Raw genomic sequence first — 22,226 nt, 5'->3', positions numbered from 1 at the left:
TAATGCATAATGCTGAAAGAATACTTAATAGTACATAATAAGCATCAGGGTCAATTTTTTCACCCTGTCAACTTTCTTGGGGGGGGGGATTGGTGGTGTTTAATAAATAAGTCTGCCCAGCAGCAAACCCTAGAACTCTTCCCCCCTACAAACACAAGAGCCTAATAACATCGGAGGTTATTATCTGCTCATCTCAGGTACAACTAATTCACTTTAATTGCCCAAATCTAAGTTTCTTGTATGCACTTGAATCCCTCCCACAAAATACTGGCAGTCTGAGGTTGATGCCAGGATCATGAGCAGGCAGCAGAACACAACGTGAGGTCCCCAGCTCTTGGCAACCCGTGAAGGGTTAAGAAGAACGACAGAGTTGGTTCCCTGCGCGGTGAGATGAGGAGACTTCTACTTGCACAGCCAGGGCAGCATATTACTCAACATGTTAATTAAATTAAATCAGAACTTGTTTTGAATTGAGTGGGAAAGTATCAGGCGAAGAGAACTTGAGCCATTCCTGGCTCAGTTGTTGCAAAAAGAAGCTATATAAATGGGTGGCCATCCTACAACTTGCTGTTTTCCCAGGCAGCAAGCATTTGGTTGTGCTTTTCTGTATGTTTCCTCGTCCAAAATCTTCACCACTTGGGAAACAATTTGCATTAGTTCTTCATGCGTTTCTGCCTTTTCTGTCCAAGAAGCTTGACATAACGTACGTGTGTGTGTTAACTTGGCAGGGTTTCACTTCCTTCTCTGCCCTCCCCTCTTCTTTTTGGAACTTGCTACAATATATTTTTCTGATAACTTTCCATGAACTGCAGCGTTGTTAATGACTTTTGGAGCCCTTAAACAAATTGCTTATGTGTGTAGAATGTGCTTCTCTGCCCATATGTGGGGGAAAACAAAAACCCTTTGGGGGTTGGACTCGATGGCCCTTGTGGTCTCTTCCAACTCTATGATTCTATGATTCTTTTGTCCAGTCTTACAGCAGGCTTGCAGATGGCTTGGTCACCTGTGGCGAGTAGGATTGCTTTCAGGCAGGGGCGCTTTACAAACACATTGTTTTGCAGAAATACTGAGTTAGGCGAAATTGCGTACAAATAACTGTTAGGGGAAATTTGCACTAAAATGTTGATGAATTTTCATGGGGCTTTTTTTTTTTTTAAAGCTACAAGCGGATGTGGAAATACAGTTAAGTCGATTTAAGATTTGGAAAAATGAGAAACTGAAGTAAAGCTAAATGGACGGATTCACCTCTCCCTAATTTACACAGTTTGGTTTTGTATTAATGGTGTACGATTATCACCTCTCTCTGCAAATTCCATTGGAGTAAATATTTTTCTAGAAAAAAAAAGGCGAATAAAAACAGATATTTAAAAGTGAGTGGCTTCTCGCTGGGATCATTGTTTTGACCATGCTGCGAGCTACAATAGTGGGGAGCTGGCTTGGCAAGCTGGACTGGTTTCCAACATCCTAGGAATTCACAGTCTAGCTGTTGCTCCTCCTCTGGGTATTTTCCAAGCTCTGCCCTCTTCTAGCACCACCCATTCTATTCAGTATGTCATACCTGATGATTTGAGGTAGTGGTATTTGAAATTGACGTGCTGTGGATGTTCTTAGAGGTACTGCATGGTAGTTGAATCTTTGCCCCAGCCCCACCAGAGGAGGAGGGCCAGGCCATATAGGTCAGAATCATAGAATCTTGGAAGGGACCCAAGGGTCATCTAGTCCAACCCCCTGCAGTGCGGGAATCTCCATGCCAGATGACCATCCAACCTCTGCTTAAAAACCTCCAAGGAAGGAGAGTCCACAACCTCCCAAGGGAGACAGTTCCAATGTAAAAAGCTCTTACTGTCAGAAAGTTTCTCCCTAAGTTTAGTTGGAATCTCCTTTCTTGTGGCTTGAAGTCCCTGGTTCGAGTCCTACCTTCTAGAGGAGGAGAAAAGAAGCTTGCTCCATCTTCCATGTGACAGCCCTTGAGATATTTGAAGACGGCTGCGGGTGGCATTGTGGGTTAAACCACAGAGCCTAGGACTTGCCGATTAGAAGGTCGGCGGTTCGAATCCCTGCTCCTGCCAACCTAGCAATTCGAAAGCACGTCAAAGTGCAAGTAGATAAATAGGTACTGCTCCGGCGGGAAGGTAAACGGCGTTTCCGTGCACTGCTCTGGTTTGCCAGAAGCGGCTTAGTCATGCTGGCCACTTGACCTGGAAGCTGTACGCTGGCTCCCTCGGCCAATAAAGCGAGATGAGCACCGCAACCCCAGAGTCTGTCACGACTGGACCTAATGGTCGGGGGTCCCTTTACCTTTATCATACCTTCTCTCAGTCTCCTCTTTTCCAGGCTAAACGTACCCAGCTCCTTCAATCATTCCTCATAAGACTTGGCTTCTAGAAGTGTTCCATCTCTTCATACAGAATTCAGTGAAGACACAACCTTGCCCCTTTTGCCTGGGAAGGGCTGTAGCATTTGCTTTGCATGCATAGGGTCCCAGGTTTGATCTCTGGCGCCTCCAAATAGGGCAGGAAATGTTCCCTGCCTGAAACCCTGGAGAGAGCTGCAGCAAGTCAGTGGAGTCAGTACTGAGCCAGATGGACCAATGGTTCTGACTCAATATAGGGCGGGCTTTCTAGGCATAATATTTTGAAAGCATGGTAATTCTTGCATCTGCTATTTCTTCTGCAGGAAAAGAAAATCAGAGTGTCTCTGCCTTTGACAAGAGGACCAAGTGCCTTTATACCAGAAAAGGAAGTAAGTTTATTTCCCCCACCTTAAATGTGCAATATTGATGATGGGACAGATTCCTGTTGAATGATGTCCCCCCCCCTTGCACCCTATGTTTCTTCCTGAGTGTCTAAACTGCTTTGACCCCAGGTTTATATCAGGCAGGTGACTGCTTGGCTTAAATTTCTTGGATGAGAATTCCAGAAGGGAAACTCACCTGGGAAACTCACCTGTTCAGCTCAGTCACATGACCTGGCAACCTGGCATAGAACGCTGATTTAAAGGCTTGTTTTCCGTCTGCCAGGCTTAGGCAGAGCAGTAGGCACTACCCCTGCCACTGAACGAGGCTTGGGATCTGGTGTAAAAATACGCTTACACCTACGTTCTTTATGCCAGTGTTTTCCCAACCTTGGGCCTCCAGCTGTTTTTGAACTACAATTCCCATCATCCCTGACCACTGGTCTTGCTAGCTAGGGATGATGGGAGTTGTAGTCCAAAAACAGCTGGAGGCCCAAGGTTGGGAAACACTGCTTTATGCCAGCTTCTTGGGCATGCAAGCATGCATTCCGTTGTATGTTTCTGCAGGCTTTTTTTTTCTACTGAATGTTTATTTGCTAAAAAGATTTCTGGATGCACGGAATTGTTAAAAACCCTTTAATAAAGTAGGCTGTGATTATAGAAGTTTGTGCAACAGTAGATATTCTGTAGAGGCCATCTCACCAATGAGTTCTACAAAGATGGAGTAAACCACCATTTGAACTTAGTTTGTGGTTGTTATGTTTGTTGTAGTTGTTTGTTTTTGAAATGGTCAGCTCCTTGAGGGTCTCATAAAAAAGGTGATGAAAATAATAATAATAATAATAATAATAATAATAATAATAATAATAATAATAATAATACCACCTTTATTGTCAATGTACAGTCTGTGTACAGTCTGTGTGCTTGTCACACAACACACCAACCCCAAAAGTCAGTTGCACTATATTATTTTCCATTCAGCAGCTTAACAGCCCACGGATAGAAACTGTTTTTTAGCCTGTTGGTACAACTGATTATAGTACAGTATAGAGGTAAATATAAGTATCCTCCCTAGCTAGCTTGTTTTGCTTATGTTCCCTGTAGGTTATCCAAGCCAACAGTCTGAATGAACGCATGCACCTGCTTGTGGAAGAATATTCTACTTCGGGCCGCCTAGACAACATCACCCAGGTCATGAGTTTACACACTCAATACCTGGAGTCTTTCCTTCGCAGCCAGTTCTATATGTTGCGTATGGACGGGCCTCTTCCTTTGCCCTACCGGCACTACATTGCAATCATGGTATGTGCTCAGAAACTCTACCTCTTATCGTTTCCTTCCCGGTTGTAGTTGACATTTGTATCCTTTCCAGCACTTCTGTAAATCAAACCAACATTTATTTGTTTCACTTTGTGAGGGTTTAAAAAGAAAAGAAAAAGGGTGAGATCTCACAAGTCTGGCATTTTTAAGAGCTTTAAATTCCAGCTGCTGGACTTGAGGCAGGATCGAGCCTGGCTTCAGAAGAAAGGCACCAATCCCAGAGTATTAAGGGATTTATACCACAGCTTGCATCCCAAGGTGATTGACATGCAGCCACATATGAATTTGCTTCCCTGCGATCAATTACATGGACCATGTGCCGGATACTATTATAAAATACATATTTCACACAAAGGAACACTCAGCGCTGCACTCTGAATAAGTTTTATGGATTAGGTTGTTCAGTAAATAAAATTTATTTATTTACAGAATAAATTTATAAATTCTCAGCAGTGATCTGCTTCCCTTGGAACCTCAGGCCCAAGGCAAAATGTGGTCCCCCAGGCCTCTCTGTCTGGCTGTTTGACCTCTCCTCAGAGCGCTCCCCTCATTGGCCTTACTTTCCACACCAGGTGTCTTTGTGTTCTTGCCTGGCTGGAATATGTCATGGCTCAGTAAGGATCTGAACTTAAACTTCTCCAGTCCAGGCCCAGCAGTTGAGCCACCACACACCACCTGCTTCTCTTTAAATTTCCATTTAAAATAAATAAAATGCAACGCATAGTCCTTAAATAGCCAAATCCTGCAAGTAGTCAAAATATATTACTTAGCGTTAAATGTTCAAAGTGTTTCACATATATTAGTCTTGTCAACAACAAATCTATGAAGTCCTGTAAAATGAATCAATATTCTTATCCCCATCGTGCAGATGGGAGGACTGAGGCTGAAAGCTGGTGGCTTTCCCAAGGCCATGTTTTGAATTCACGGCAAGATTTGAACTAGGGATTTGGCTGGGAGTGTCCTGGCTCCTCTGCTAGGGCATACTTGCAGACGTTCAGTATGCACATTTATCGTTTGCTTGATTTTAAAAATCATGCTTTTCAAAACAGGTTTCTTGCTCTATCATCTGCCTTTCTGTCAGAGAAAACGAACTGGAATTTCTTGCACATGTGTTTATGACAATGCATTTTTCTCTCTTGTGCCTGCGCTCTCCTCCTTTCCTCAAGGAGAGTAGGCAGGTTTCAATCAGCTCACTTTCATCTTTGTTTCCGACTCCAGGCTGCTGCCAGGCATCAGTGTTCCTACCTTATAAACATGCATGTGGATGAGTTCCTGAAGACTGGAGGGATCCCAGAATGGCTGAATGGCTTGGAATACGTTCCACAAAGACTGAAAAACCTGAATGAAATCAATAAGCTTCTTGCACATCGACCCTGGCTAGTTTCAAAAGAGCACATTCAGGTATTTACTACAAATGAGAAACGCTCCAGTATTTGCATATGTGTAAATTATTACAGTGTCTATGTGTGCGTTGTTGTTTTTTAAAAGGAATAAGATCTGGGAAGGAGGGAATCTCATTCGAACGTCTTCTTTTTTAACCTGGTGAACTTGGCTTGGGTTTGTTTGTTTGAGTTTCTTGGAGCCGATTTCTTTGTAGGGACTTTCTTCTGCAGTGGGCCTGCCTAGGGATCCTATTTAAGCTTTTTTCAGAAGAGTGGTGTAATGGCTAAGTAGTTTTTGCTCAAGCAATAACAGGGGGAGAGAGAGAAGTCAGTGATTTTTAAAAAAGAGCATCCAGGATACAGAAATGGCCACTTATAATCCTGGTTAAAGGCACAAGAGCCCAGAGGAGCATAGGAAAGTGCCTTAGGCCAGTGGTCCACCTTGGTATATCTAGCTCAGTAATGTCTACACTGGCTGGCAGTGGCTCTGCAAAGTGTCAGGCAGGGGACATTCCCAATCCTACATGGATTTGGTACAGATTGACCTTGCGATAATGTGTATACAAAGCAGATGTTCTGTCACTGAGCTATGGCCCTTCCCATCTGTTGCCCAGAAAAAGGCAAGGGTTGGGAAAGGCTGGTAGTGCCTAAATAGTGCTTACTTGTGACTTTTTTAAAAATGTATTTTATTTATACTTTTCAGATATATACATTTCACTAATTTAACAATCATGTTGACATTTTAAAACTTGGCTTCTTTCCCCCTCTTTCTGTGGTTCCTTAAATTTATTTTTAATATCTTCTGCATATCCAAATTAACTTAACATGCTCATTTATTTATCTTCTTTATATATATACCCTTATGTCGCTGCAGGTTATTACAATAATCCTGCCAGTGTTTCTATTTGTTTACAATCCATATGTAAATATTCAATAAGCCATTTCCATTCTTTTATAAAAAGTTTGTTATCTTGATTTCTTACTCTTCTGGTAAGTTTTGCCATTTCTGGGTATTCCATAAGTTTTTGTATCCATTCTTCTTTCTCTGGGACTTCTTCTTCTTCTTTCCATTTTGGGGCAAGTAACATTACTACTGTAGTCGCATACATGAATAAATTTCTATACAATTTAGGTAGTTCTGTCCCTATAATTTCCAAGAGAAAGGCTTCTGGGGTTTTTTTTTACAAATGTTATTTTTGACATCCTTTTCATTTCATTGTATAACATTTCCCAGTAAACCTTAACCTTCCTACAAGACCACCACATACGATAAAAATAACCTTCTTTCTCTCTACATTTCCAACACTTACAGTGGTGCCCCGCAAGACGAATGCCTCGCAAGACGGAAAACTCGCTAGACGAAAGAGTTTTCCGTTTTGGAGGTGCTTCGCAAAACGAATTTCCTATGGGCTTGCTTCGCAAGATGAAAATGTCTTGCGAGTTCCTGCGGGGGGTTTTTTCCTTCCCCCCCTTTTTCTAAGCCGCTAAGCCACTTATCCGATAAGCCGCTAATACCGCTAATCCGCTAAGCCGTCAATGGGCTTGCTTCGCAAGACGAAAAAACCGCTAGACGAAGAGAATCGCGGAACGGATTCTTTTCATCTTGCGAGGCACCACTGTATTTGATTTAGTTTTATACATTTTTGCCAGTTTACTTGGTGTTAGATGCCATCGATATATCACTTTCATATAATTTTCTCTTAAACGGTAGCATGCTGTAAATTTTATATCCCTTGTGACTTGGCAGCCTTCTGGCATCATTTGATACTGATGCTCCCAACTTACCCCTATCAGAATGGAAACTTGGAAGAGACCAGACAACTTTTGCCTTCCTGCCACTGGAATATTCTGTCTCCTTCCTGTGTCTGCATCTAACATATATGCATATGTCTTCCTTTTTTCGTCCGTTTCAGAAACTTGTCAAGACGGGGGAAAATAATTGGTCTCTTCCGGAACTGGTGCATGCTGTGGTCCTCTTGGCACACTACCATGCCTTGGCAAGCTTTGTCTTTGGTAGTGGCATCAATCCAGAGAGAGATCTTGATACCTCGAATGGCTACAGGCTCATATCAGTTAACAATTTCTGTGTCTGCGACCTTGCCAATGACAACAACATCGAAAACGCGTCCCTCATAAGTAACAACTTTGGGGTTAGTCTTGCCAGATTTTTTTTTCTTTAATTCCCATTTTGCTTGTCCCACTTTTCTTTCTTTCTTTCTTTTTTTGGGAAGGGGTTTGCAGGGTGGAGAGGAGGTACGTTTACTGCTTGTGGTTGAGAGATCAGATTTTTCCTGTGTTTGTCAGGGCTGGGGAATAGGGAGCTGAAAGGCAAACCCCAGAAGAATTGGGATCCGAGTTGGGTGGGGTGTTGCGGGCAGATCCGAAAGAGAGGTCAGTTGAGAGGCAAGCTAGCTCTGCAGGGCAGAATCGAGATGTCCGTTTCAGGGGAGGGGAAGCAACACTGGACTGCAAACGCAGCACTAACATGAAATACATTTCTCTTTCGCAAATCGTAAGTGGTGCAAACTCTCACCGGAACACGACTTTGCTACTGCTGGTCTATGGCCATAATAAACTGATTGAACACTACTTTGCTCCTCCCTCCTGGCCCCATTTCCCCACACCTTGGTGTCTTCATTGGAACCAGCAAAATGACAGGCAGTTTTGAAAAGAGCCTTATTCTCTTGCCCAGGCAGTGTCTGAGGTTGCATCTGAAAGCACTTAATAGCCATGTGAGGTCAGGAGGAATCAGTGGGTTGCTGGGAGGGGCAGACCCATGCCAGAACATGGGAGGATCATGTTACTCCTTTCTTCTCTGTTGCTCAGTTCTTCTCCTCCCAACATCTGGATGATCATAAACATTTTCATCCTTAGGATGACCAAATTCTCCTCTGCTACCGTTTTTATTGCAAATGACAAGAGTCTAGTTCCATCCTGCCAACCAGAGCCTGTCCCTTTTGTACAGCCCTAAACAGCAAACCTTTCTAGAGGAAGGAGCTACAAAGAGCTCTTAGGTTCTTCCAGAAGACTAAAAATTGCCATTTCTAAGATGGCTTTCACATTCCTTACCTTCTGGCCATATTTCCATTCCTTTCCTTCTGCTGGCCATATAAATCATGCAGTTACGTTTATGAAATGTCAGTAGGCAGAGGTAACAAATGGTTTTCATGCTGTAATAGTGACTTACTTACAAAACGAAAAGCGGCTTTCTCAAATGATGTGTCTCTTTGGGATACTAAAAAGGGGGGATCAGATATCATTGATTGACTGGCTTAGAGTAAAGTGATACAGGTAGATTGGGGGCAAAAGTGACAGTGTGCGGACTCTTAGGGGCTGAACTGGCAAATGCACAACGGCATATCGGACGGGAATTTGTAAAGAAGAGCCTGGCACAAAAGAACTAAAGGAACGGGCTGGGTATGGTCAGAGCTTGTGGGTTCTGCAGCTGCATTGCAAACACAGAAGGTGATTCTAGACCTAAAAACAAGCTTCCGGAGGTTCTCTGCTTTCATTTCAAAACAGAAAGGAAGTTCCTTTCTCTTAACTGCTTTTACAATACACTTAAACATCTGTGGGCAATGCCTGCTGAAATTCCGTTAGCCAGAGGAGTGGCTGGATCAGATTGGTAGGATTCTTTAACGAGCCCCAGGAACGTTTCCATGATTTAGGCAGTGCACAAAACTTGGTGCGATTTTAAATCTGTTAGTGCAGACCTGAGCGTCTCCCCAAAAATGTTGAGTATGGAACCGGGGGCCGGAGAGGGAATGATCTGTATTCAGTCCTAAAGGATGTGATGTGTTTCTAGATCTCAGATTCTTTATGTGAGCTGGAGGCCCTGATGGACAGAATGAAAAGGCTGCAGGAGGAGAAGGAGGACGAGGAGGCCTCTCAGGAGGAAATGGATACTCGCTTTGAAAAGGAAAAGACTGAGAGCCTCCTGGTTGTCACTGAAGGTACTGCTCCTTTTCATTTTAGTTGCTTTCGTTTAATCCAGTTTTCAGAGGTTTTGCTGAAGAGCAAAAAAACCCCCAAACCAAGTTAAATAAAAACAGCTGAAAAAGAAAACAAGCATTCCACTTTCCGATGTTTGATTGGAGCCAAGTTATACATGCAGAGGAATCCATTTTCTCTGGAGTACAGCTATATGCCACACTAGGTCAGAGGCTGCCTGTTTCATAGTATCAAAGAATTGTAGTGTCGGAAGGGATCCCGTGGATTATCTAGTAGTCCAACCCCCTGCAGTGCCCAATGTGGGGCTTGAACCCACCACCCTGAGATTGTAAGAGTCGCATGCTCTACCAACAGAGCTATGATTGCCCCCCTGTTTAAGAACAACGACTTGCCCATAGAAAAGTAGCGTATTTTTCGCCCTATAGGACACACCCTTTCCCCTCCAAAAATGAAGGGAAAATGTGTGTGCGTCCTATGGGGTGAATGCAGGCTTTCGCTGAAGCCTGGAGAGCGAGAGGGGTCGGTGCACACTGACCACTCTCGCTCTCCAGGCTTCAGGAAGCTATCCGCAAGCCTTGCAAGCCCGGTGGGAGTTCCCGCGGGCTCGCAAGGCTTGCGGACAGCAGCCTGTTCTGGGGGCTGGGGTCGGGGGAAGCTCGGGCTTCCCCCGCCCCAGCCCCGCGGCTGTGGGGGGGAAGTAATTTTTTTTTTACTCATTTCCCCCTAAAAAACAAGGTGCGCCCTATGGGCCAGTGCGTCCTATAGGTTGAAAAATACGGTAGCTTGACAGCCTCTAGCTTAGCCTTATTTCTGGCATGTTACTGTTAAAAAACAAAATAAACTTGTGGAGAGTTTTGGAATATTCTCAGGCTGATTAACCACCTGTGGCAGAAGCAACGCAATATCTAGACAGCTGATCCACAGGGCCTTCTTCTGTAGGTAAATAATCCTTAGGACAGAGGTTTATTTGGGACCTTGAGAAGATTTCGAAATGGCCTTTACACACTTGACATGAATAACTGAACCATCTTTGGTGACATGTATGCCTGTTTTAACAGCAATAATATTTGCTTTGGATGCTCCAGTAGCTTATAGGCATATGTGCATATAGAAAATACCTTTTTCTTATTGCATTCATGCTATAAATGTTTAGAGAAAGAGAACTCATCAGAGCTGCAGGCGAAATGCCCATAATTGTTCAGATGTTAGTGTCTGAAGTAGAATGGTGGTTTTGACATCTGGTTCAGGTGGAGTTGACATTTATTAGCAGAACATTTGCTGGGTGGAGAGTTTGGCCTTGAATTTAACAGCTTAGAGCACTTTCTCCATCACACTTCTGTGCTGTTTGAGTCCTGTGTTTCCAGGTGAGTCCCAGTTCAACCCAACACGGGGCCAGTTGAGTGATGCATTAAAATGCTATAGCCATAGAGGAAGGTGGCAGTCTTGGGGAAACCAAAAAGGTTGGCGGGCAACTGTTGAAGACCAAAATGGCACATCAGCACCAGACAATCCAGACGCACATGATGCTTGAAGAGTTAATTTAAAGATATTGCAAAAGATTTTAGATTTCGAAAGTGACTGGTGACTAACACAGCCTAAGAAACTCAGTTAGAAAGTGGTCCGTTTTTTATTTTGTGAACTAAAAATCTCCTTGTGCCTCTTAGAATGGAAGAGTTCAAAAGCAAGCAAGGAACTTTAAGGTGGAAATTATTTCACCCCGACAGTCAGCGTCTAGTAGCCTAGTCATTAAAAGAAGCAGAAGCAGGCATGGACCTCCTTTCTGCATTAGTTCAAAACATATTGCAGGAACCAGGAAACAAAGGATAAGCCCAGGCTCAATAGCTCATTTCCCCCCCAACTGCACTGAGGACCTATTTGGATGGTTGCCAAGCTGATTTCTTCCCACACAGATTTATGTTTTGATTGGCTAATGAGCCAGAAGGAGGATAAAGGCAGCCTTGTGATTCTTGGATCAACTGATCCCCCCCTCCCCCCCCAGTAGTGATTTTTCTAGCGGTAGACACAGGGCGCTTTCCCCACCCAGGCTCATTAGGGCTCCTGAAAGTGAGCCAGGCTGGACCATCAAGGTCAACTGCAGTACCTTTGCAGCAGTCAGCTCTCCGGAAGTGTGATTAATGCACTCAAGCCGCTTGGCAGACAGGAGGCGATGAGGTGGAGATCATCTCTGGATGGGAGCAACTGGCCTTCCTTAGTACTGGTGTTGCTGAAGTTCTTCCATGGTGCTTGGTTACATAGCCATAAATCAACTTGCTGAACCCTTCCGCTCTAGCCAAATGGCTCTAATTTAAAGGGTTGGGTCGCCTGGATTTCTTTTTTCAGTGCATCTGATATCCCACAGTACATGAGGCCAGGGTGGTTCATGATTATCCCTTACTGATTCAACAGGGCTAACAATGATTGCTGCCAGGCTGTGGCATCTCTTGTCATGTGCATGGCTGGCAATCTTGAAACCCAGGATTGGCGTCATGAGAAAGGACCTCTGTCCTTCTGCAGGGGCTTTTCCCCTTCTAAAAGTGAACCCCAGGGCATATGCGAACACCCCACTACGATACACAACCATTTCTGTGATTTGAGGCTTATGTGTGTATATGCCTGTTCAAGTAGCCTCTGTTTAGCTGGTCCCTATCCCCCCCCTTTTCTGGACTTAAAGGGGTAAAGGGGACCCTGACCATTAGGTTTAACCCACAGCGCCACCCGCGTCTCTTTCTGGACTTAGGTCTGTTTTATTAATTATTAAATGTATATTCCAGCTTTCCTCCAAGGAGCTCAAGCTTGCATGCATTTCTCCCTCCCTATTTTATTCTTAGGGGACGCAGGTGGCGCTGTGGGTTAAAGCCTCAGCGCCTAGGGCTTGCCGATCGAAAGGTCGGTGGTTCGAATCCCTGCGGCGGGGTGCGCTCCCGCTGCTCGGTCCCAGCGCCATACCCAGCCCGTTCCTTTAGTTCTTTTGTACCAGGCTCTTCTTTACAAGGGACGCAGGTGGCGCTGTGGGTTAAAGCCTCAGCGCCTAGGACTTGCCGATCGAAAGGTCGGTGGTTCGAATCCCTGCGGCGGGGTGCGCTCCTGCTGCTCGGTCCCAGCGCCTGCCAACCTAGCAGTTCGAAAGCACCTCCGGGTGCAAGTGGATAAATAGGGACCGCTTACCAGCGGGAAGGTAAACGGCGTTTCCATGTGCGGCTCTGGCTCGCCAGAGCAGCGATGTCACGCTGGCCACGTGACCCGGAAGTGTCTCCGGACAGCGCTGGCCCCTGGCCTCTTAAGTGAGATGGGCGCACAACCCCAGAGTCTGTCAAGACTGGCCCGTACGGGCAGGGGTACCTTTACCTTTACCTTTATTTTATTCTTGCAACAACCCTGTGAGGTAGATTAGACTTAGACACTGTGACTCGCCCAAAGTCACCCAGTGAGCTTCTTACCTGAGTGAAGATTTGAACCCTGATCTCCGAGGTCCTTTCTAATCATCGAGGAGCAGGGCTTCCTTGCCCAGGCGTTGTGTGCATAAGGTCTTATTCAACTCTAAGGTTCTGTGTGCAGTGTGGGAGAGCACAGGACCCCCAAGCCTTGGTCCCATACCATTGCATGTATTTACTGCACAGTATTCCTACTAACCAAGTATAATATTTATGATCACCTGGTTCTTAAATTTGACTTAAACTTTGACTTAAAACAGTTAAAACAATGTCTCTTAGAATAATAGAATTCTAGAGTTGGAAGGGACCCCGAGGGTCATCTAGTCCAACCCCCTGCAATGCAGGAATTTTGCCCACAGCCATCCCTGGGTGGGCTAGAACCACCAGCCTTCGGGTTGGTAGCCAGACGAACTGATCCATTGCGCCACAGGAGGGCTCCTCCATTCTTGATTACTTTGAACATCTCCAGTCTGTTTCCTATCAGCTCCTTGCATTGCCTCAGGGTTAGTTAGTTAGTTAGTTAGTTATTAATTTCACTCCTCAGATGTCTCAACATGATGTACAGAATGCAATGAAAATGCCAAAAAAAGAGAAAGTTTAAAACAATATAGCACAATAGGTAGGTTTAAAAGCAATACATAGTAGACACTCATGGCAGAAGCCACCCAGCTGGGAAAACTTGTTGGAACAAAAATGTCTTTGATTGTTTCCAGAAGACACAGCAAGTGGGTGTCTATTGCGGTTCTACAGAAATGTTATTGCTCAGAACAGGGACAGCCACACTATCCAATTCCGGCCCTATTCATAGTTAGACCCATTGAAATTAATCCATATAAGTTAGTCATATTAATTTCAACGAGTGAGTAGGACTAGCATTGGATTCAGCCCTCAGCCTCTATTATGTGTATTCAGTGGGGAACAAATCTTGAGTGGTCTCTGTTGCTGTTGTTGTTTTGTCTGGCACTGACCTTTAAAAGGTCAAGCGGCTAACCCAAATCAGAGCCATTGCTTTACTTCCGTATGTAGAAGTAGTGCCAGGAAGAATAAAATGGAATGCCACTCCAGAGAATACTTCCCATTAAGTACCTTATTGTTTATTTTTAATCGACAAGATTTATATACTGCTTAATTGACAAAAGAAGCTTCTAAGTGGTTTACACCTTTGGAGGAGGAATGAGAAGAGTACACTTAACTGGCTTCAATATTTTCCTTTGCCAGCATTTGACGATGAAATAGTTTCCACAGCCGACGTTTCGCGCTATGTTGAAGATCCTGGCTTTGGGTACAAAGACTTTGCCAGGAGGGGTGAGGAGCATCTTCCAACTTTTCGAGCCCAGGTGCGTTTAACATGGTGTAGCTTACATTTGTAACCCTCTGAAAAACCAGCTGGTTGATTGCATGAGGTCAGAATGCAAAGTTTCCAGATAGCACACTCACTATGCAGTGGCTCGGATCCAGAGAGAAGTGAATTTAAGGAAGTTTGTGGGACTTCTTCCCACCTGCAGCCATACATGTCCCTCCAAAAGCCTTGGGGGTATGGGGGCATTCCCTGAACATTGTGGAATGGGGGGCTGCTGAGGGAGTGGAGAATTCATCCCAAATCAGGCAGATATCCACCCCGTTTGGGGCCACCCATGATCTGATTGAGTTCAGTTAAATACATATCACCTTGGAAGCTTCAGAAGTCCCTGGCTGTCTTGCGATGCCTTGTTAACGGTGCACTCTGACTTGGAAAAACATAAGAGCCTTTCCCCAAATTACCCTGATTTGCTTTGTAATTCAAGGTACAAACAAAGCCAGTGCACACCCCTATCATCTACGTGGGTTTAATGTTCACTCTTAATATTCCTGTCACAGTTACCATAGCTGAAAAGACATTTTCCAAAATTAAGCTGCTCAAAACTTCCACGTAATGGTCAGTGCAACTTAAAGTTGATTCAAGACAGGCTTTCATGACTCGCTGTTCTTTCAGCAGAGAATAAGCAAGTATATCATTTGGGTATTCCCAAAATCACGACAAGTTTGCTCATCTCAGAGCAAGAAAGAGAAGGTTTTGCATTTGAATTGAAAAATTATTGATTTTTTTAAAAAATAACAACAATAAATAGGTTTTCATATTCTAATATAACTTAATTGTGTCAATTATTATTACGTATAAATTTGCACTTACAATTTATATACATTCTGAGGATACACGGTTCCTACTTAATTCAATTTCTTCTCTTGATGATGCTTCACTTTCAATGAGAAGTATGCATTTGGATACAAGTGCATAATCAGACTAAATTGGGACCCCCTTGCCCAGTGCATTTCACACAAGGGCACACAACAAATTGTGACCTCCACTGTTTTGCTTCAGAAGTAGAACGACATCGTGTGTCTTCAAAACCATTCTGCAGTACTGCTCAAACATGCCATGTACAAATCGGTAGTCTTCGTGCTTTTTTGCAGGACTATACCTGGGAAAACCATGGATTCTCCCTTGTGAACAGGCTTTATTCCGACATTGGGCATCTCCTGGATGAGAAGTTCCGAATGGTCTATAGCCTCACATACAACACTATGGCCACGCATGAAGATGTTGACACAACCATGTTAAGAAGAGCTTTATTTAATTATGTTCACTGTATGTTTGGAATCAGGTATGTCACCAACTGATCTGGCTAAATAAGTGCACTTCTGGTGGTATTCTGTAATTGGGGCGCTGCTTCAGGTTCAGAATGCAGCTACGGCTTATATTAAAGAGGCTTGCATGTCCTTGGTTTCAGGAATGAAGTTGGGGGCTAGGATTGGACCAGTGGTTGCATTTTGCTTAGCGTAAGCCTAAGCATTCACAGTAGCATGTTTCAAGTGGAAGGGAGAAAGAGTGGATAAAAGGGTAAAATCATTTGTCTTCCCTCCATCCTGTAAGGTGTTTGCAGTATTTATCAGCATAAATATGGGGACAATATGGGTGATGTTGGGGTGGACCAAGTATTCTTAAACCAAGCACAACAGTAAATTTAGACACACTCGTGCAACATGTGTTCTGGAATCAAAGACCCTCGAGTGATTTCTCTAGGGTGCATCTAAAAATCTGTTAGCCAGTTATTTGGAAATTAATTGAACAGTAATCCTCTGGGTTCCCCTTAGCTGTTCAAAATGACTTCCAGGAAGCCAAAGGGCTGTGCAATCCATTTCCACCATAGAAATGTGTGTGTGTTCAGGATGGGAGTCATGGTTGTCATCATCTGAAGCCCGTCAAATGTACAGTGTGAATTGGGCCCCAAGAATCTACAAGGGTGTAAACTATATTCAAATCAATTTAGCACATTATTCTTTGTGGCTTCTGTGCAGTTCCAAATGTGGGTTCTGCTGACTCCTGGAAGAGCTGTACAGGTCAGCTACCTGTCTTGCCCCCCTTCCTTTTGCAAATCTAGTTGAACAATACCAGCCTGGCTTTAGGAGACGTATCATCTTATCTTCAGGCAGATTAACCCCAGCATATGCTTTTTAAAAACAATTGTGCAGTAGAAAGGTGTTCTCTTTAAAGATGTGCATGCTCAGAAAAGAGAGATTCAGGCCGGCTTAATCTTGCTTAGGTATGATGACTACGATTATGGAGAAGTTAATCAGTTACTTGAACGGAGCCTGAAGGTTTACATTAAGACAGTGACCTGCTACCCAGAGCGAACTACCAAGCGCATGTACGATAGCTACTGGCGCCAGTTCAAGCACTCGGAGAAGGTGAGTGTCTCATTGATGGATGCATGAACCAGTGTCTATGTGTAAACAGGGGAAATGGCATTGTTAAGAAGGGAAGCTTCCATAGCCATTAATCCAAAGTTCATACTGCATTAATGTGAAGTTCTGCACTGCACAGCCACCAAGAGCGAAACTTTGGGGTTGCCACATCACACTACTATGAAACACCCTGGGAAAATGAACACATTGGATTCTGTTGAATACTCACACACCCACACTCCCACACACCCACACACACCGGCATGACAAGGTAGTACAAAAGATTGTCTCTGCGATGGCTTGTTCACATGTGCGAGTCACTGCTGGATGCTGCAGTCTGATGAGTGGTAAACCCATTTATCACAATCTCAACTTGGGAACGATAAAGCTGAAAGAAGTATAAATGCCCTTCGGTCAACTTCATGGTGAGCTACGGCATTTATGTATTTTTGAAAGATGCCATCATCATCTTTTGTTTGAATCTTTCCTGCAGGTCCACGTGAACCTTCTCCTGATGGAAGCGCGCATGCAGGCGGAACTCCTTTACGCCCTCCGTGCCATTACGCGCCACTTGACCTGAACGCCGTTGCAAGCGTGTGAAGAAAGCTTCCAAACAGATGTGCAGAAGCACCTGCCTGTGGTGTAGCATCAGGTTATTGGATTCTCTAGTGTCAAAAGCTGAAGCCGCCTTCCTAGCGGTGGTTAACGTGCAATGATCTATATATTTCCCCCCCTGTTTTCTTGATGCTTAACATTACTAACGATAGCAAAAATAGCACTGAGGAACACTACTTCTTAAGTTGTTTCCAGTTGGAGTATTGGTCACAAACCCTAAAACGGTTTGTTATATTTGATTCTTTTGCTATTTCTTCTCACACTCGGAAGAAAAACACTTGTTGGTGCATCTTCTGAGATTCTGTTCCTACCCACTTTTTCCTGCAAATGGAATCCAGAGCGAAGGATTTTATTTTATTTTCTCCTTTTAGTTCTTTCTAGAATATTAATGCAGCTTTCCTGAATCCAGTATGTGCTGTGTTTAAACTGAAGTGCTCAACTGGCTTATTCTTAGAGTTTTCTTAGAATTTTAGTACTTTGGCAGTAGTTTGGAGGCTGTGTGAAAGCTGATGCAACTATTGTCTGCCTTTTTTTTTAATGTGAAAAAAAATGCTGCGAATCCTGCAGCGTGCTACTGAGACACAGCATTCAAATGCTTTTTTTCTCTGAACGAAGAGGGTTTTCTACCATATCCATTTCAACTGTACATAATCAGTTCAGGGATTGCATTCTTCTGTGTTGCCTACAATTGCTCTTTCTGCTGACCCGAATGATGCTTGAATGGTACTTACTGCCCAGCCAGCAAGCCAGTTTAACTTGGGATATCTGAACTTGTAGAAGTTTGACTTTAAGAGGTTTTTTAAAAAAAGTTTTGAAATCCAGGTTCGTCCTTAACTGGTTCATTGATCTGGTGGTAATGTGATGCGTGCAAATCCAGCACACGCACGCGCACATGCTGTCTGATCAATGAAACCAAAAAGCAATCTGCAAGAGCACATTCTCTTAAAACTGTAAAGAGCTGCCTTGTGCTGAATCAGGCCACTGGTCTGTCTGTTCTGGTCCTCCAAAGTTGTGGGGAGAAGTCTTTCCCAGCCCTCTTACCTGAGATGGTTTTAACTGGAGATGGCAGGGATTGAGCCCAGGACCTTTCGCATGCAGAGCATGTATTAGTCGCTTAGCTAGATTTTCCCCTCCCCTGAAAGCTTTGCTTGTACGACACTGTCTTTTACTGAGTCAGACTTGTCTGTTCTGACCAGCAGTGATTCCTTGAGGTCTTGGGTCAAGATCGTCCCTAACCTTTAACTCAAAGTGTTGGAGACTGCACCTGGGACCCTTCTACAAGCAAAGAATGTGCTTTGCCCCCGAGTTGCAGTCTCGTTTTGCTCCACCGTCATCCCCCCACCCCACTTCTTAATTCAAGGGTAATTATATCAGTGTTCAGCTTAAGCTTTGGGGAAATCGATTCCCGTCAAATATTTTTCAGAACGCTCTGCAATATTTTCAAGCTAAGAATCATGTTTCTCTACGTTGACATGAGTGAACAAAGGAAGTGCAATATTGAGCAGAAGAGCGAGCCTTTCCTTAACCAAGTCGCTGCTGAAATGTCCCGCTCAACATGGCCGCAGTGAAAAATGGCTTCTCCTTCCCAGACTTTGGTAGTGTTTGCTGCGAACAATCGGCTCCTACTCGAGCACCAAAGCGTTGGTTTAATCGGATGTCCCCAAGCCCTTCTACACCTTCCTTCTAGCGGGGGAGACCCCATGCAAGCTCCATAGAAATGAACGGAGGAGGTGCCAGAGCAGTGGGGGGCCGATTGGCTTGTGGCCATGGGCAGATGTCATTGTTGGGAAAGAGAAGTGAGCAGCCAAGAGAGTCCTGCCCTTGCACTGCTTGACTACACTGATTACTTTTTCCCTTCAGGGCACAAATGTCTTGGTTTTTAGAGCTTTACCTTCTTGCATTAATGATCCAGTGAAGTGCCTAAAGAGAGGCCAGAAAGACAAGACATGATAGAGACTTTCACGTGACTGGCTTGCTTCAGGAAAAGCTAGTCTCAACTGAGTCCGCTTGAAATCAACACTTTCTTAGGCCCAGCAGGGCTTGGAGACCACCCCTTTGTGTCCCACTGCCAGTATCTGGGATCCAGGAAAGGAACCTTAACTTGCCTTCAAGCCTTTTGGGTAGTCTATAAAGTGATTTAAGCCCCAGTCTTTTCCTCTCTTTTGATTTTTACAAGACTCAGTTGTGACTAACTTCTGCTGAATTGAGATTGATGTCAGATTTTGTGTCCCCCTTAATATTTATTTTTACCTGCTTTTATACACATTGGAAATGAATGAGATGGACCTTCATTCCACTAGGCTGTAGAAAGCAATATAGAATAAGCTTGTACATTGAAGACTTCTGCAGTGGTTTCTTTCATGAGAGCAATTTTGGAAAGTAAAAAAGAGGGGGTAGAGGAACTAAAGTTTGGATGTGGTTATTTTGTTGGGTTTATTTTAATTAAAAAAAATTACTTGATCCTTCTCTCTCTTAACGGCTGTGATGTTGTGTGATTGTCCTGCGACACACACACCCCTTGGCTGCTGAAAAAATATTTTGTTGCTTTGAAGAGACGTAACCTTCTGCGCTTGGAATTGCAGGCTGTTTTGACGTGGAAACTCTCCCAGACAATATTGACACTACAGATTCATATTGGCTGCATGTGTTGCTCCTCCTAAAGAAGTCTGGGAATTGCAGTTTGGGAATAGTGCTGAGGGCTTTCTCTTAAAAGACACCCCCAAACACACACTTCCCAAACCAGTTCAGCTTCCCAGGAAACCATTGAAACCTGTTGGAGTCAGTAGTGTGTCTATATGTCCTTGGAAGGAAATGACTACATTGATGACAAGTTACTGAATGAGTGACGCATTGCTGCCAAGGATGAATGGTAGCTCACTGCTGTGTCTGTGCATGTGAGAAACCAGGAGGGTGTGTGTGTGTGTGTGTGTGTGTGTGTGTTTTAAAAAGCCGAATCAAAATCCAGATAAAGTTAAGCGTTTTGAAGGATGGCGTTGGATTTAACAAGCGCATTCAGCCATCTGCAACTGCGGTCTGCAATGGGGATGGGTTGTGCAAATGCTGCCTGCAACTTACCTTTATGGGTTGTGTTGGCATGACATCATTGCAGAAGCTGGAAATGCACTGCTCTGACCCCTGTCCTGTCCAAAGCCTGGTTGATTTCGAGTTTGAGGGCTCCATTGGAGACTAACCCTGGCTGGATTTGAATTGCAGCGAGGTGCTGACAAGTCTCCACCAAACACCTCCCTGGTGATTGTGGGAGGGGGAAGAAGCAGCTTTTGCCAGAGGAACTTCTGCCCCTTTCTTTCTTTCTTTCTTTCTTTCTTTTCCCCTTTGCTGTTGTTCCAGGCACTTTTTTGCATGTTGCAGAGAAAAGCCAGGCAGGGCATGGATGCAGGGAAATCGGCTGGGGAAGGACTGAGCCCTCTGGCCCCACGGCTCTTCAAATATAACATCTGTCTTCACCTTTAGAGGTAGAGACATAAACAGACTTTGTATGTAACTGTAAGAGCTTAAACGTTTTCTTCAGAGCAGTCGTGGCTTTTCTTCTTAACAGGGAGGCTGGTGTTCCAATTGCAGAAGCATTAGTGCCTTTTCTTGTAGACTTTTTTATTGTTCGAACTGAATAGTCATCTCAGTGAGAGGCAACTAGATTTTAAATCAATAAGACTGTTGGTTTCTCTCTCTCTCTCTCCCTCTCTCTCTCTCTCTCTCTCTCTCTCTCTCTCTCTCTCTCTCTCTTTCTCCCTTCTGTGAAATATATATAAAGTGAATCCATTAACAGGAGCGTAAACTTGATTTCACATGATTTCAGACCTGCATGTGGTATCCAAGGTTGGGACCTGCTGTTTTGAAAACCAGTTTGTGTTTTTTCCTTAGAAATAGAATGGCAAACTTGAATGTTAACAAAATGTTTCAAGGTGATGATGTTTGATTCAAGAGTAGACATTTTATGTGGTCATGATCTGGTGCATAGCTTTATATACTCAAATGTGATGGGGTTGTGTGTGTGTGTGTGTGTGTGTGTGTACGTGTGTGTGTGTTTTTTTAAATGCTGACATTCAGAGTAGGCATCCAAGTGAATATGATTGTACTTCTTTGCTTGACATATACCCCTTAAGCTCACAGATGTGCCAAATTAAAAAATGTGCAAAATCTATTTTTTTTATAAACTAGCACATGTGAATGAATCGTCAAATTTCATGGATGTCAAAAATGTATATCATTCTTTCGCAGTGTAGGCATAGTTGGGGGTTTGTTTTTCGTTTTTGTTTTGCTTCTTCTAGTATGGCTTTGGATTACGTGTCAGCAACTGGCACCCTTGGGCCAAAATCTGTCCTAGTTGTCAACCCAAGGGGCAAAAGAGTGTCATAGGCTGCAGCCATTGGTAGCAGCAGGACTCGGCGGCAAGGGAGTCCCCCAGCAGGCTCTGTGGATTATATGGAAGGATATAATTCCCCAAAGTGGGAGGTGGGACTCAGGCTGCCACTTAGTGCATAAAAAGTCCCCTCAAGTGCTTGTTCATTCCCTCTGCTATTTTTCTTGTGATTGCAAAAATAAAATATGGCTGCTTCAAGATCTTGTGTCAAGACCTCTTCCCACCCCTCCTTTTTTAGGTGGGGAAACTGCATCAAATTTATTTGGGGTGGGAGACAGATAGGCTCACAGGTGGAATTGCACATACTCGGTAGAGAGAGAGAAGTTTCAAACATGAGCCTGCAAGTGCAGATGCAGGAAATAGGTGTATGTGTGGGGAAATTCCAGATTCTAGCTCCAGTAAAGAAACAAACAAAAAATAAATAAATCAAGGCATATTGGTCCAGGGGCAGGGGATCAGGTCATTACTGCCCAGTTCCAGATTACTCTGAAGCAAGTCCCACTGTGTTCAGATGCCCTAATAAATTCACAGAACTGGCTTGCTTAAATAGTTTGGCATTTGGTGTGCAGCGGGCTTCTGATTTGCAGCAGCTGCCGGGCTCAAAAGCAAATGGACTGTTATGTGATTTGATGTTAACCAAACAGGTTTCTAGGTTCCCTGCATATTCGGCCTCCCCTCTGCAAGCACAGGCAC

At 44.0% G+C, this 22,226-nt stretch overlaps 1 protein-coding gene across 1 annotated transcript in view; it reads left to right on the top strand.

Annotated features, from left to right (window-relative positions):
• The window catches only part of SESN3 (sestrin 3), a 61,111-nt gene extending 39,367 nt beyond the window's left edge, over positions 1–21,744 (top strand). The window contains exons 2-10 of the mRNA XM_079973892.1: positions 2,677–2,742; positions 3,838–4,035; positions 5,272–5,454; positions 7,349–7,585; positions 9,241–9,388; positions 14,036–14,154; positions 15,269–15,459; positions 16,399–16,543; positions 17,034–21,744. Coding sequence (XP_079830018.1) covers positions 2,677–2,742; positions 3,838–4,035; positions 5,272–5,454; positions 7,349–7,585; positions 9,241–9,388; positions 14,036–14,154; positions 15,269–15,459; positions 16,399–16,543; positions 17,034–17,120 — 1,374 coding nt within the window. The 3' untranslated portion in view covers positions 17,121–21,744. The remainder of the gene's footprint in view (positions 1–2,676; positions 2,743–3,837; positions 4,036–5,271; positions 5,455–7,348; positions 7,586–9,240; positions 9,389–14,035; positions 14,155–15,268; positions 15,460–16,398; positions 16,544–17,033) is intronic.
• The last annotated feature ends 482 nt before the right edge of the window (positions 21,745–22,226 follow it).

This window comes from Podarcis cretensis, assembly GCF_951804945.1.
Source record: "Podarcis cretensis genome assembly, chromosome: 4".
Taxonomy (NCBI): Eukaryota; Metazoa; Chordata; class Lepidosauria; order Squamata; family Lacertidae; genus Podarcis; species Podarcis cretensis.
Note: the sequence above shows the minus strand (reverse complement) of the source record. Positions and strands in the feature narration are given on the sequence as shown.